This window comes from Lethenteron reissneri, chromosome 3, assembly GCF_015708825.2.
Source record: "Lethenteron reissneri isolate LAM-NWPU_2019-01 chromosome 3, ASM1570882v1, whole genome shotgun sequence".
Taxonomy (NCBI): Eukaryota; Metazoa; Chordata; class Hyperoartia; order Petromyzontiformes; family Petromyzontidae; genus Lethenteron; species Lethenteron reissneri.
In genome coordinates this window covers 7,033,869-7,048,194 of record NC_083781.1, presented here as the reverse complement: position 1 = coordinate 7,048,194, position 14,326 = coordinate 7,033,869, and the positions used below count along the sequence as shown (strand labels likewise).

Genomic DNA, 14,326 nt, shown 5'->3' with positions numbered 1-14,326 from the left:
ACACATGCTGCTGGATTACATCATAATGGCAGCACGAACTTAATTTGGCAAAGACAGTGGAAGGAAAACAACACTTTTGAATAGGTTCATAGTCCGCGTGAAGTCCATTGTGATTGAGGAATATGCTCAGTGCATTTCACGTGGTTGGATGAATTGTTAAATATTATCCATGCTCGTTGAAATTGATCTATGGGGGATGTGAGTTTCTGTACCGTGTGACTTTGCTGCCTCTGGAAGGACCTGGCAGCATATTTTAAATTGGCCACGTGTTTAAGAATTATCATGCACGTACAGCATAGAAGGACTTGTATTTTTATGGAAAGTAAATTTATAAACGCGGAAAGGCAAAGCGTGGTGGGTCGCACCGAATGGAGTTTGGGAAAGTGTGACATAATGCCCTCACTACTTTTCTTCATCCACTGTGAGCAAAGCAGATGGCATGTATTTTACTGTTAATACACCCGCAGTATTAACCAGGGCCGCCTGCCGGTCGCGAACTTCAAACCTCTGCAGAAAGTGGCAACAACGCTTCCGCTGTGAGCCGTGTCACCGCCCCGACCCTGACAGAAGACCGCGGTGGTTGTACGCGAGTGGTAGGGTGTACGTGAGTGGTGGGGTGTACGTGAATGGTGGGGTGTACGTGAGTGGTGGCGTTTCCTTCTCCGTGCGCGTGAGATGGCGGAGCGGTGCCACGCTGGTCTCGCTCGCGCTCTCGGGCTCGCCAGGACCGTCGTCGCGTCCGTGGCGCGCTGCTGTTGCCCACCTGGCCGTGTGCGTGGGCTGCTGCCCCCGCTCGCGTGGCTGCCAGGCTACACGCTGCGCTCTGCGCGCATGGACTTGGTTGCAGGGCTCACCGTGGGCCTCACCGTGGTGCCTCAGTCCCTCGCCTATGCACAGGTGGCCGGCTTACTGCGCAGGTAAGGCTGCGGCAGAGGTCGCAAACAGGTTTTGATTCCTTACCCGTACCCGTACCGGACCCGCACCAGGGTCGCAAATGGGTACCCGTTCCCTGCCCGTACCCGTACCCTACCCGAAATGAGTGACGGCTACTCACCAGTGACTCACGGCCTACCTGTACCTGTACCCGGCCGCACCAGGGTCGCAAACGGGTAGCCGTACCCGTACCCGGCTGGGTACGGGTAGCCGGTTATTGGGTAGGGTACGGTTATCGGGTACCCGGTTGCGACCTCTGGGCTGCGGTCGCCCTCCACCTGTCCCCCCGCTCCCCCCCCCCCAGGATCGCATTTCGGTGGCACATCCAGAGAAGTCGACCTGGCTTTTGTTTCGATGAAGCCTGATGGACCGCACACGGTGGGTGGTGAGTTTCGTGGACCACAGCACTGTGGGCACGCTGAATGGGAGGCGTTGCGTGCATTTGTCAAGTCAAATCCTGACCTGTGAACCCAGCGTCAGATGTATTTTTCTGTACGATGCATGGCTTATGCTGATTTATGATGGTTGTGCTGCCACTGAGAGGTTGCGTGTAATGTTCTGCCTCATGCATATGTTGGTGTTCTCTTGTGAGAAGCTTTCAGCTGCAAAGAGTTTACATTTTTTTATATATATAATTGAGACCAACTATGTGTTAATGATAGATTTATTATCCCGAAATTATTTTATTTCAGGACACTGGGGTAAGGACATGAATACTTATGCCTTACCCCGGAATTCATAATGACACATTGCAAAACAATTATAAGGAGAATCACGACATGGTGCCATTTCTAGTTGCTGACAATCCCTTGTTTTGTTGAAGCAGTGCTCGGAGTCTCACTCGGACCGTGTGAAGGTGGAGGGTGAAAGGTGGCGCAGTGGGTTCGTGACCGAGGCTGTGCTTTCCCCCTGCTGCAGTACGGCCTCTACTCGGCCTTCATGGGCTGCTTCGTGTACTGCCTGCTCGGGACGTCGAAGGACGTGACGCTGGGCCCCACGGCCATCATGTCACTCGTTGTGTCGGTGTACGTGCGCCGCGACCCCGTGTACGCCGTGCTGCTCACCTTCCTGTCTGGCGCCATCCAGCTCATGGGGATCTTCCGTTTGGGTAGGGACCGTCACTGTGGCCTGAGATCTTGTAATATGCGTGTGGAGACAAGCAATGGCGGAGCCAGGATTTTCAGGTGGGGGGGGGGGGCGGGCAACCCCTCCTGCAATGAAAAATGACAGAGGAGTTGTTAGTAAGTAAGGACCTGTCCCTTGCTTTTTATTCGACGCCGTGTGCGGCGATGGCGCAGCCACCGATCGAGGGTGGAATTCGAACCGCGTTGTGTGATTGGCATCGCGCTCACTGAAGGTGTTTGCCTTCAGGGAAGTCGTGTACTGTATAAGCAAATGGGCACAATTCTGTAAGTCACTTATAACCGCTTTGCCGTTACTTATTGCCAATTATGGACTCAGACGTATTGTCATCTCAGAGTCCCTGGCACGTAATAATATGCGACACAGTGGCAGTGGGGTTCGCAAAATGCCGATTTATTACTAAAACCCTAATGATCCGATCGAAATTATGGATCATTGTGGGGGGGGCACGTGCCACCACCCCCCCACTGGCTACGCCAGTGGAGACGCGGCTGTTGTTGTGCATGTGAACATTTCCTACCTTTACAATGCAATGCCACAGTGTGAATATTAAGCTGCTGCCAACGTTCTCAAGGAAATGATTTCTCTGCAATAATGGTCTTCTTCTTTTGTTCAGGTTTTTTGGTCGAATTCATCTCCCTCCCTGTCTTGAAAGGATTCACTTCCGCTGCTGCAATAACGATTGGATTCAGCCAAATTAAGGTAACTGCTCAGTTATGGTAACTGCTTCACTGAAACTTGTCCTAAATGTGCATTTGTGCGTCTGTAAAAAAAGTCCAGCACCGCAATCAATAAGTCTTGTGTCCTAAAGGGACAGAGGACCGACTTGTGTTTCTCTCGACGTATGACTAGTGCAGGGGTCGGAACCCAAAACAACAAACAGAGACATTTTTTCAAATTCGGTAAAAAAAAACAATATTTCAAGAGCCGCAATGCACGTGAATACGAGGCAGTCCTTCAAAAATAATGTTGCGAAACAGTCCTTAATGAGCTGCATGCGGCTCCGGTGCCGCAAGTTCCCGACGCCTGCCCATGAGGTGTTACTTCCATGGTGAACTGTACTTCCATGGTGAACTGTACTTCCATGGTAAACTGTACTTCCACGGTGAATGGATCCATGGTGAACTGTACTTCCATGGTGAACTGTACTTCCATGGTGAACTGGACCTTCCATGGTGAACTGTACTTCCATGTAACTGTACTTCCATGGTAAACTGTACTTCCATGGTGAACTGTACTTCCATGGTGAACTGTACTTCCATGGTGAACTGTACTTCCAGGGTAAACTGTACTTCCATGGTGAACTGTACTTCCATGGTAAACTGTACTTCCATGGTAAACTGTACTTCCATGGTGAACTGTACTTCCATGGTAAACTGTACTTCCTGGTAAACGTACTTCCCTGGTGAACTGGACTTCCATGGTGAACTGGACTTCCATAGTGAACTGGTCTTCCATGGTCAGGGTTCGGCAACCAAAATAACAAGAAGAGCCACTTTTTATTTGAATTTTAATTGCAAGCATTCAGAGATGTGTTGGTTGTTGTTTTACAGCAGTTATTAAATTTCGATTTAAAGCTTTCGTGACTGCAGGGATTCATCTTCTTGGTTCTTTCGGTAAAGTCACGTAGAAGGGAAGTAATAAAATAATAAAAATAAAACATAATAAAATAATTCTCACGACGTTTCGGCCACAACGCAAGCAGCCGTCTCAGGTGGAGACAGGTCTGTCAAGTAGACAGAGTCTGTGAACTGGACTTCCATGGTAAACTGTCTGTCTACTTGACAGACCTGTTCTCCACCTGAAGACGGCTGCTTGCGTTGTGGCCTAAACGTCGTGAGAATTATTTTATTATGTTTTATTTTTATTATTTTGTTACTTCCCTTCTACGTGACTTTACCGAAAGAACCAAGAAGAGCAGTTATATTGATGCAGTGCATCTTGAGCACATTGTGTATTTAGTCAAACTTTTGTCTGTGTGTGTTCTGCATCTGGTTTAGACACTTCTCGGACTTAAAGACATCCCTCAGCAGTTCTTTCAGGAGGTGTATTACACGTTTTCCAAAAATCGCAGAGACCAGGTGAGCATCATATTCCTCCCTAAGCCAGCAAGCACATCCTGAAAATAAATTTTCGTTAAAATTGTTTTCCTTTTTACACGCTTTCTTTTAACTCACTGTGTCTGTTGTCATTGTTGTCGTTGTCGTATCCTCAAATCTTGTAACTCAATTTTTTAACCCACTTCCCAATGTGGTATCGACTGCAAACTTGGTATACTTATGTCATACTGATGACAATACTATATTCTATCATAAAAATAATATATTATATTTTTTTAACATACTTTTTTTCTGTTATGTTTCGGCTTGGGTCTAATTGTCCACGGTCAACTGACGTTGACTGTAATTGGCCACAGGTCCCTTACGTTGTGGCAAGCTTCGGGGCCACTTCCTGGAATCGTGGAGTTCTGCCCATACTAGTACATTTCATATAAGCGTGTTTTTAGAAAAGGTGTTTTAAATATTACTTATTCAGTTCAGTACATGGCTGTCAGCCACGTGGGTTATTTAACGACACGTTACCAAACTTTGCAGTGTTGTAAACGTGAGCTACGTGCCCGTGTGTTTGTGCATGCCGATGTATTTGTGTACATGGGTGAATGCGTCCATGTGCATTGTCCGTATAGACAATGGGTAGCTGGTGTACAGCGGTTAGCGCGCTGCGCTAAGAACCCGGCAACCAGAGTAAGATTCTCGCTCACGGGCAACATCAGTGACGATTGCCTAAACCAGTCCTGTACCTGCTATAGATTGACTCAGCCTCAAATAAGTACTTGCTGCGGTGTGTAAACCTCACCACTGTGGGAGACAAAGGCGGCAGGGCATGGTGCTGGCCACCTGCCCCCACGTATGCCGCGCCAGCCTTCATAGATGCTCGCTAACAGCACTTGCCCCAACAGTCTGTTAAGGCCTACACGGGGGATCTTTGTCTTGGTCACCGCCAACATGAGTGCAGAGCTCGTTCTGGGCCTCTCCTAGCACGACTCAAACAAAAATGCGCATCTGATGCGGTGTGTAATTGTCAGCAGGGAGCTTTCATCCACATTCTTCATGGCTATGCAGGCATCTTTCGATTTAAAGCTTTCGTGACTGCAGGGATTCATCTTCTTGGTTCTTTCGGTAAAGTCACATAGAAGGGAAGTAATAAAATAATAAAAATAAAACACAATAAAATAATTCTCACGACGTTTCGGCCACAACGCATGCAGCCGTCCTCAGGTGAAAACCAGGTCGGACGGACCAGGTCGGACGGACCTGGTTTTCACCTGAAGACGGCTGCTTGCGTTGTGGCCGAAACGTCGTGAGAATTATTTTATTATGTTTTATTTTTATTATTTTATTACTTCCCTTCTACGTGACTTTACCGAAAGAACCAAGAAGATATGCAGGCATCGTTTGACCCGTGTGGTGTGCGCTCTCAGACTGGCGGATGCCTTGCTGGGCGGGAGCTCCCTTCTGCTGCTCATCCTCCTTCGCCTGATTGCCGCACGGACCCCCTTCCCACCGCCCATTCCTGTCTCCGTTCGTATCAGCAACAGCATCACCTCTATTTTCGGGACAGGTTTGTGTTCTTATTATCCACGTCAATTGATGTTATCGGAGGACTGTTTTGTGAATACGGGTAATTCCCCGATTTACGCCCTCCCGCTTTGCGTACTTTCACTCGAACATACTAAGCTTTAATTCTAGAGTTGAAGCTTTCGTGACTGCAAGGATTCATATTCTTAGGTGTTTTCGGTAAAGTCACGTAGGTAAAACATTAAAATTAATAAAAGTAAAATAAAATAAAAATCACGACGTTTCGGAGGCAACACAAGTCTCCGTCATCAGGTGGGACCGTCACTTGATGCAGCAAATCTGGCTGTGACGGTCCCACCTGATGACGGAGACTTGTGTTGCCTCCGAAACGTCGTGATTTTATTTTATTTCACTTTTATTAATTTTAATGTTTTATATACTAAGCTTATTGATACCCGATCCCATTTTACATACTGTGGTACCTCGCCATAGCGTACTCGAGATTTAGGAACTTAACTATGAAGCCCCAATTTTTTAACGTTCTGCGGCGAAATTTAGGTGCCAGATGCCGCCGAATCATTCGCATCTCCGATTGGCTATAATCACTTTCATGTGTACTCTATAAATATTTTTACCTCCACATACTGTATTTATGGCGATTATCTCTTATAAAAGTGTAAACTATTTTTTATATAATAAACAACTGATAACACATATAGTATACTAAACAAGGTAATATATCTTAATATATCTCTAAAATAGACTTACTTTTCACACCGATCGTTTTATAGTCTAGATGCGCAATGGGTTATCGAGCATCCTTTGTTTGGGTACTGTACCACATTACAATCCGCCATCCCATCTCTTTGCTTCGATTAACATTCTGGTTTTAGGAACGCATCCTGGGCATAAACCGGGGTATGCCTATATCAACTTAAATACATAACCTTGTATTAGAAAGGGTTTTCCCCCTTTTTTTCTGGCAACAAAACTGACACCTTTATATGGTGGCTCTAGGAAAAGCTGTCTCTGGGGTGGACCAATCAGTTTCAAGGACAATGCATAAATTATCAGAGTATTGTTTTTTGTTTGCATTTGATTGCAAGTATTGTGGTTAATGTTAACATGATTCTTTGCAAAAGGTGTCAGTTTTGTTGCCAGAAAAAAGGGGATAAAACCCTATTAGTATATTTTGGTACTGGCAAAGGAGGCCTCATGATTGTATTAGAACATAGAAAATTGTTAAATGTGGGAAGGTGGGTTGCGAAGACCGGCGCTCTGGAAACCGTGTCCGTGTCAATGTCTGTTCTTGACAGATGAGCGTTGGCCGTGTGTGTGTTTCAGTGCGCAATGCGGTGGTCGTCCTGGCCGCCGCGCTCGTGGCGTTTGCCTGCGAGAGCCAGAGGCTGCATCCCTTCACCCTCACGGGGCACATTGCCCAGGGCCTACCCCCGTTCCACCCTCCTGCCTTCTCAGAAACCAAGGAAGGCACATTCATCCCTTTTTTGCAGATCGTCAGGGTAGGTCACCGTGTCGGAGAGTGGCTGTTGTTCCAGATCCAAAGCACGATGTCCAAGCCAGTTACAGTGCTCCAGAGGTCGCAAACGGGTTTGATTCCTTACCCGTACCCGGCCGCACCAGGGTCGCAAACGGGTACCCGTACCGGTACCCGGCCGTACCCGTTCCCTACCCGTACTCGGCCGGGTACGGGTAGGGTACGGGTATCGGGTACCTGATTGCGACCTCTGGGATGAAGCCATGTTGCAGGCGCAGGTGGGTTGATTCTAGGATCTTGAATTGTGAGAAGAGACAAGACGTTGGGAAATGAGTGACAAACAGTTATTCACCAGTGACTCACGGTCTACCCGTATCCGTACCCGCCCACTCCAGGGTCGCAAACGGGTACCCGTACCCGGCCGGGTACGGGTAGCCGGGTATCGGGTAGGGTACGGGTATCGGGTACCCGGTTGCGACTTCTGCAGTGCTCCCCATCCCATAGTTTTATTCAATTTGATGTCTTCAGTATTTTATACATCTTGCTTTATGTGCTGAAATATGCAAGTATTACACATGACATGTAACCTGCTGTTGCAGGATCTGGGGTTGGCGCTGTTGGTCATTCCGCTGCTGGGCTTCCTGGAGAGCATTGCAATCGCTAAAGCGTTTGGTACCCTTAAAGCATACGAGCTAATCGCACAGCAGTGACACTCCACCGCACACACAACAGTACCCTCACCAACACACACACATAACAGTACCGTCATACAACATGAACCAACACAACTTAAAATGTCATACAGAACAAGGATATTTTTTGTCCGTTTTGCTAATTGCATACTTTTAACGTTCAGTTTGAGTTGGTGTTGTCGCTGGATGTTCACCTCGTTGTGAAAGTGTGGGAGACTTGCCCGCTGTGTTGTTGCGCTCTTTCCAGCAACGAAGAACATGTACAGGATCGATCCCAGCCAGGAACTGATAGCAATAGGTAAGCAGAGGTTTGGGTACACTGACACGGACTGTAGCACCACTACCAGCAACCACATGGCCTCACGAGCACATGTGTTTTGCGTCACAAGCATTGCCTTTTACGAGAGCTGTTGGCTTGTTATGCGATCACTGGCCACGATGGTCAGCGGTGTTGCTTTGTGCCTTGTTAAGTTGGTCACGTGTGCCTCCCTCAGGCCTCACCAATGTTCTGGGTTCCTTCACCTCTTCCTACCCCGTCACAGGCAGCTTTGGCAGGTGACCTACACGAACCAGCACTGCTTCATAGCATCAAAACTTCTGGGGGGAAGAAAAAAACCCCCAAACAAAGATCTGTGTACCATATGATTACAAAGGCACAACTATGACATAAACTGTTTGTGCAATATATTACTTATTGCAGTATAACACTAATGCCACTTTAACACATAACAGGGCGTGTGTTCCTCTCAGACACTTATACTTCGGGAAATTCTCATCCTCCAGCGGTGTCGATACGCGTCCACAGACACTTATGGCGCCTATTACATAGCCTGCTTGTGGACTATGAAAGCAGCACCAATGCGCGTCCACACTGGGAGGTCCGACACCATGGCACCCAGGCCTTGTGCGCGTGGGCTCGGCCGCTCTGACACAAGCGGAACTTTGTGTTGCAGAACCGCGGTGAATTCCGAGACGGGTGTGGCAACACCCGCAGGCGGCCTTGTTACAGGTATGCACGGGGGGCAGGGCCTCGCCATCGTCGTAATGCAGTCAACATTGATGTCTGTGCATGTGTCTGGAGCAGTGGTACGAGATTTAAACTCCGCAGAGTTGAGCCGGGTTCGTACTTTGATGGGTTACTAGCAGTGGCTTGTCAGGTGATGTAGGCACAAGGCAGTGAGGTGGCCAGGAAATGGCAATAGTGTTGAATCTCACCCCCTCATAGATGTGGTTTTTCTCCGGGTATTCCATTTATCTCCCACGTGCTACTCAGGTTACCATTCCACTTTCCGTAGGAAGATGGTTTTGCAACTGTGTGTAGCGGTGCCACTGAGCAGCTTGTACCAGTTTGATAGAGGCTCTTTCCCAGTGTACACCTCTGTGGGCCTTGCTCACCCCAACTGCCGTGATGGTGCTGGTGACTGCGTGCAGGAGCTGTGGTGCTGCTGTCGCTCGCCTTCCTCACGCAGTGGTTCTACTTCATCCCCAAGGCCGCCCTCGCCGCCGTCATCATTTGCGCCGTGGCGCCGCTGTTCGACTGCCACATTCTGTGGAGGCTTTGGAAAATAAAAAGTAAAGCGATGTTTGTGTTCCACCGCATCACAATTTGAAATGACAGTGTTTAAATCTCGGGGCTCAGCTCTCTTTTTTACAGCCCTGAGCTTGTGGTGAAATTCTGCATTTTTTGGGAGGATGGAATCTATTCAGAGAATAACAAAGCTTACAATACATGCATCGAATGGTCCATGTGAGAATCGATTGTTTTGGGCATCTCCGGATTGCAATTGGTGCACGTATATCCTACATTGACTGGAGCGGCTACATTCACCTCTGTAATAAAAAGGAATGAATTCTTAAATTATGATGCCAAATTGTGACAATGGAACTGCATGGGGGCATCCTGACAGGCCAAGTTCATCGAGTTGCTTGTTGACCATCACATTCACCTCCTTCAGAGTGGATGTTAATGGTTCCATGATGTCATTTGAAACAAGATGAAGCGTCATCCAAATAAAAAAAAAACATTCTTTGCCAAGTACTTAATTGGCAAACACATATAGCATTCATCGTACGCTACTAGGGATATTACCAGATCCCTCCTGAGAAAGCACGGTTGGCTATGTATGGATCGAATGAAGTTCACTATACATAAGTCAATGCAAAAGGAGTTGAGACTCGGGGAAGCTGTCCTAAGTAAATAAGTAATGTACGTTTAGCTGCACCTTGTGGCTTTCTGCTGTGTGGCAATAACCCTGAGTGCTCTGTTTCCCGCTCCTGCAGAGTCAGATGCATTGGTGTTTGTGCTGACATTTGGGCTGTGCCTGTGGGAGATCCCGTATGGGCTGCTGGGAGGGGTGGTCGCATCTCTTCTGCCCCTCCTGTACCCACTTCTACGGCCACATCTCCACGTGAGGGAGCTACGCTCACACACCGCACGCACACGACACATGCACAGCGCACAGAGCACGCACAGCACGTACGCACGCACGCACAGCCTCCGATGCCGCCCCCGTATATAGGCGACGCGTGTGGAGGCAGCTGTGCCGGCCTCGGGGGCCCTGGTGGTGGAGCTGCAGTGCGGCCTGTGCTTCCTGGCTGTGGAGCACCTGCGCGACGAGCTGCTCGCCCTGCAGGGTACGCATCGCGCGCCGCCTACGTTTGAGCTCCCTGGGCCCAGCGGTGCGATAAGCGGCATTGGACGTTATTATTTTCAGTGGGCTGTGAAGGTTCGAGAAGCAAGTGCTGAAATTGAATCCGAGTGAACTGTTCACCGTCGTTTAGAGAAGTGAGCCCACCTGAGATGCTGCTATTTGAAACGAGCAATTAAAAAGTTATTTCTTGATGGCTAAACGAAACTTTTATTTACCAGGTAAAGCCCACTGAGAAATTGGCCTTTTTCAGAGGCTACCTGGCTACATGTGATAGCTCATCAAAAGTGGCTTATCATAGGTGGGAATTTATAGTGGTAGTCAAATATTCTAAACATATATTTGTAAATGTGGAGGGCAAAACTGGAGCACCTGGAGAAAACTCCACGCGACCAAGGGGAGAGAACTTGTGAACTCCAAATATATCATCAGGGTCGGGATCGAACCCACGACCTCCTGCATACCAGGCGAGGGAGATACCATCTCTCTAGCACGTGCATTGTGAGTAACCCCTTACCCTGGCTTCGTGTGTGTGCGCAGCGCCTTGCTCTGCCATCTCCGGGCCCTGCTCGGCCCCACGGCCGGTGGTGCTGGACTGCAAGGCCGTGTACATGCTCGACTACTCGTCCGTCTGCGTCCTGCGGGATCTGCTGCTCAACTTTCACAGCAGAGGCTCCCACTTGCTGCTTGCCTGTCTGCAGGTAGTGGGCTCCTTACTCTCACATTCTACATGGGACTACTGTCAAACACACCTCCACTCAGGAGATAATCACCGTGCCGGTGCGTGTTTGGAATTTTATTGAGAGACAGTTGCACATGTGGATTGCGTAGCGCATGCAGTAAAGTACGTGGGCATGGGCAGGGCACGTCGCTAGGTGGATGATGGCCGATGATCGAAAAGATGTGGTGATGACCAAGAAATGGAATGCATTCGAGGGGATGACCACCGGGGAGATGGAACGTTTAAATTAGCTACTGTGCATGTGCTAGGTGGATTGCACCTCGGACTAGCACGGTTGGCTCCGTACGGTGCAAAACAAGTTCAATATACATACATTGTTACATTGCAGAACCATGATAAACAGTCACGCATTGGTTAGGCTAGGCATGTCCAAAGTCCGGCCACGGGCCAATCACGGCCCGCGGTCAGATTTTATACGGCCCGCAGCTTCGGTCTTATAAATCATAAAACTTTAAAGATGTTATTCCTCCTTCCGCCACACGGTGGCAGCACCATTCTAATGCTCTCTAATTTTGCATCCGTGCCGCGAACCCTTCTCGAATCATTTCTGCCATGGCGACTGCAAAAACAAAAAAGATAAAAGTTGACAGTGAGGGCTGCCGCTTTCAGGAGCGGTGGGAATTACAATACTTCTTCACTGGAAATCGAGGCAATTGTGTTTGTCTAATTTGTAAAGAGACGGATGCCTTCTTTAAGGATTTCAACGTAAAGAGAGAGGGCAAAATTCACTTGTTTTAAAGTTTAATGATAACAGACCACTTTGCATTACTTATAACTCCTGTTTAAAATGTTCATGAGGCAAATATATTTAACTCATGGAAATTTAAGGTATTCTATACAGTTTGTTCAATGTTATCTGACTGAATGAAAGGCAGAATTGTGTTTTTAGAGTTGTTCACGTCTGCCTGAGTGGCTTATATTTGGTTACATTGTCATTTGAAAAATAAAGGTAATTGTGACAATGATAATTGTTTTATAACAGTGTGTATTTTCACGTAAATTTTGTGGTAAAAATGTCGGAAGGAACTATTGGCCCCCGGGCATCTTCACTTTATAAAATTTGGCCCTCTTTGCAAAAAGTTTGGACACCCCTGGGTTAGGCCTTCATCCAGCAGTGGATTGAGCATGGCTCATGATGGTGATGTTTAGCGAGTGCTTTGATTCCAATGTTTCCACATTTCTGTGATGCTCTCTCTTGTTTTATTCCTTGAGTTTTTGCTTTTTTGCTCCACAGCGTTTGTCCATAAGAGGCGAGTCTCCCTTGACCTTGAGTTTCTATGAGCTCTCACCTGATCACAAGTGAAGAACTTATGTGGTTTATGTTTGCGGTGGTGTGTTTTGTGCAGCCGCAAGTTCTTGACGTCCTGTGTCGTTCCGAGGTTGACTGCGAGCCATTTGCAAGTGTGGAGATGGCAGAAACGTGGCTGTCAGGTTTGTATGCATTTTTTTTATCCCGCGAGAGCGACAATTTACCTGCCTGTTTACTCGTGGTGCATCGAATCATTAAGTTATATCCATTATGCATCACATCATACGGGGACTGAATAGTGTCAGGATAAAATGTAGTGGAAATCCAATAAACTTACCTTGCAAAAATGCGCAGATCCAATGCTTTCCGATGCCCCAAAAGTCTGCAACTTCTAAGTTCTGCAGGGGTGGAAATCACGAAATGTGTGACGTAGTGAATATATCGTTGAGTTATCCGAGTCGCGTAACTAACTTATTGAAGTGTGGCGTTCAGCTCGTCGCTTTCTGAGTGGCTTGAGGTCGGATAAAAACAAGTCTAAAGGCAACATCGAGGATTGGCTGTTGAAAGATGTGAAGAGACTTTTTGCTATAAAACTGCGGTGACCACAGAATTGACGTTTACAAGATATTAATAATTTTGCTGCAATGTTACTGAGAGCGGCTTTCAGACACAAGTCTTTACATTCAATACCCTCCACTGGAGCGTCTTGTTTAAAAGCACTTGCAAGTTACTGTTGTTGGATTCTATACACCGTCACTTGTGTACGTGCATTGGTGTCTTTTGACGGCAGTCGTTTTCAATCTGTCATTTTGCTGCCAGCCCTAACTTGATATTGTGTTTGCAGAGCCGATCTCTGTCTGTGAATGACTCTTGATCTTTTGTCCATGTAGAATAACAGCACTGCCTTTTTTTTTCAGAACAAGAATGCAAAGAAGAGAGAATATTACATTGAGTTACTGAAGAAATTGTTTTAAATTTTACCCTGGAACACGAAACTTTTATACATTATGTTTTATTGTGTATACATCTAGAAGCTAATCTTTTAATGTAATGTATTAACCTGTGAGACTGTGTGATGCTGAAACATTTTTGCACAGAAATTACACAAAAGCTGCAACAACATTCTTGTCACTGTCGATATTACTGTAAAATAAAGGTAAGCTTATGGCTAAGGCCAATGCAATTTGTTTGTGCACTTTGCCTCCTCGAGACGAAAATTATGGGGCAGTTATGGGGCTGTTGTGGAGAGAGTGGAGTAGTTCCCATACCTGGGCAGTGTGCATATGACCAGCTCTGGTTTGGCAGCAGAGGTGTCACTCCGAATCAGTCAAGCAGCATTATCATTTCATCAGCTCCAAAATGCTGTGTGGAATCTGCCTGGTCTGTCTCTCCTTACAAAGCTCTTGGTCTTCTCGTCCAGTCATGGTGTCCCTTCTCTATGCTTGTGAAATGTGGACCCCTCTAACAGACCGTCGGCACTGGTTAGAAACATGCAGACTGGCCTGTCTACGATTCATCCTGGCTTTATCCAAAGCTCTGCCCCCCCCCCAAATAAAACATGCTTCAAATCGCTTTAAACTATTGTCATTGTAGTGCGTATTTAATATGGCGCTGCATTTCGATTTAAAGCTTTCGTGACTGCAGGAATTCATCTTCTTGGTTCTTTCGGTAAAGTCACGTAGAAGGGAAGTAATAAAACTACAAATAAAACAATTCTCACGACGTTTCGGCCACAACGCAAGCAGCCGTCCTCAGGTGAAGAAACAGGTCTGTCGGGAAGACAGCGTCTGAATGACACGCCCCAGGCTTGGAGCGTCTATTTAAGCTGGGTTGGAGCGAGAAGGTG

General features: G+C 47.3%; 1 protein-coding gene across 1 annotated transcript; it reads left to right on the top strand.

Annotated features, from left to right (window-relative positions):
* The first annotated feature begins 40 nt into the window (after positions 1–40).
* LOC133345768 (sodium-independent sulfate anion transporter-like) lies at positions 41–14,043 on the top strand. The gene is given in 17 exon segments (XM_061556739.1): positions 41–945; positions 1,852–2,041; positions 2,693–2,778; positions 4,077–4,139; positions 4,141–4,157; positions 5,558–5,697; positions 6,999–7,174; positions 7,749–7,821; positions 8,089–8,139; positions 8,336–8,396; positions 8,795–8,850; positions 9,273–9,413; positions 10,122–10,249; positions 10,361–10,475; positions 11,030–11,190; positions 12,578–12,662; positions 13,398–14,043. Coding segments are annotated over 17 exon segments (1,848 nt in total). The 5' UTR covers positions 41–675; the 3' UTR covers positions 13,433–14,043.
* The last annotated feature ends 283 nt before the right edge of the window (positions 14,044–14,326 follow it).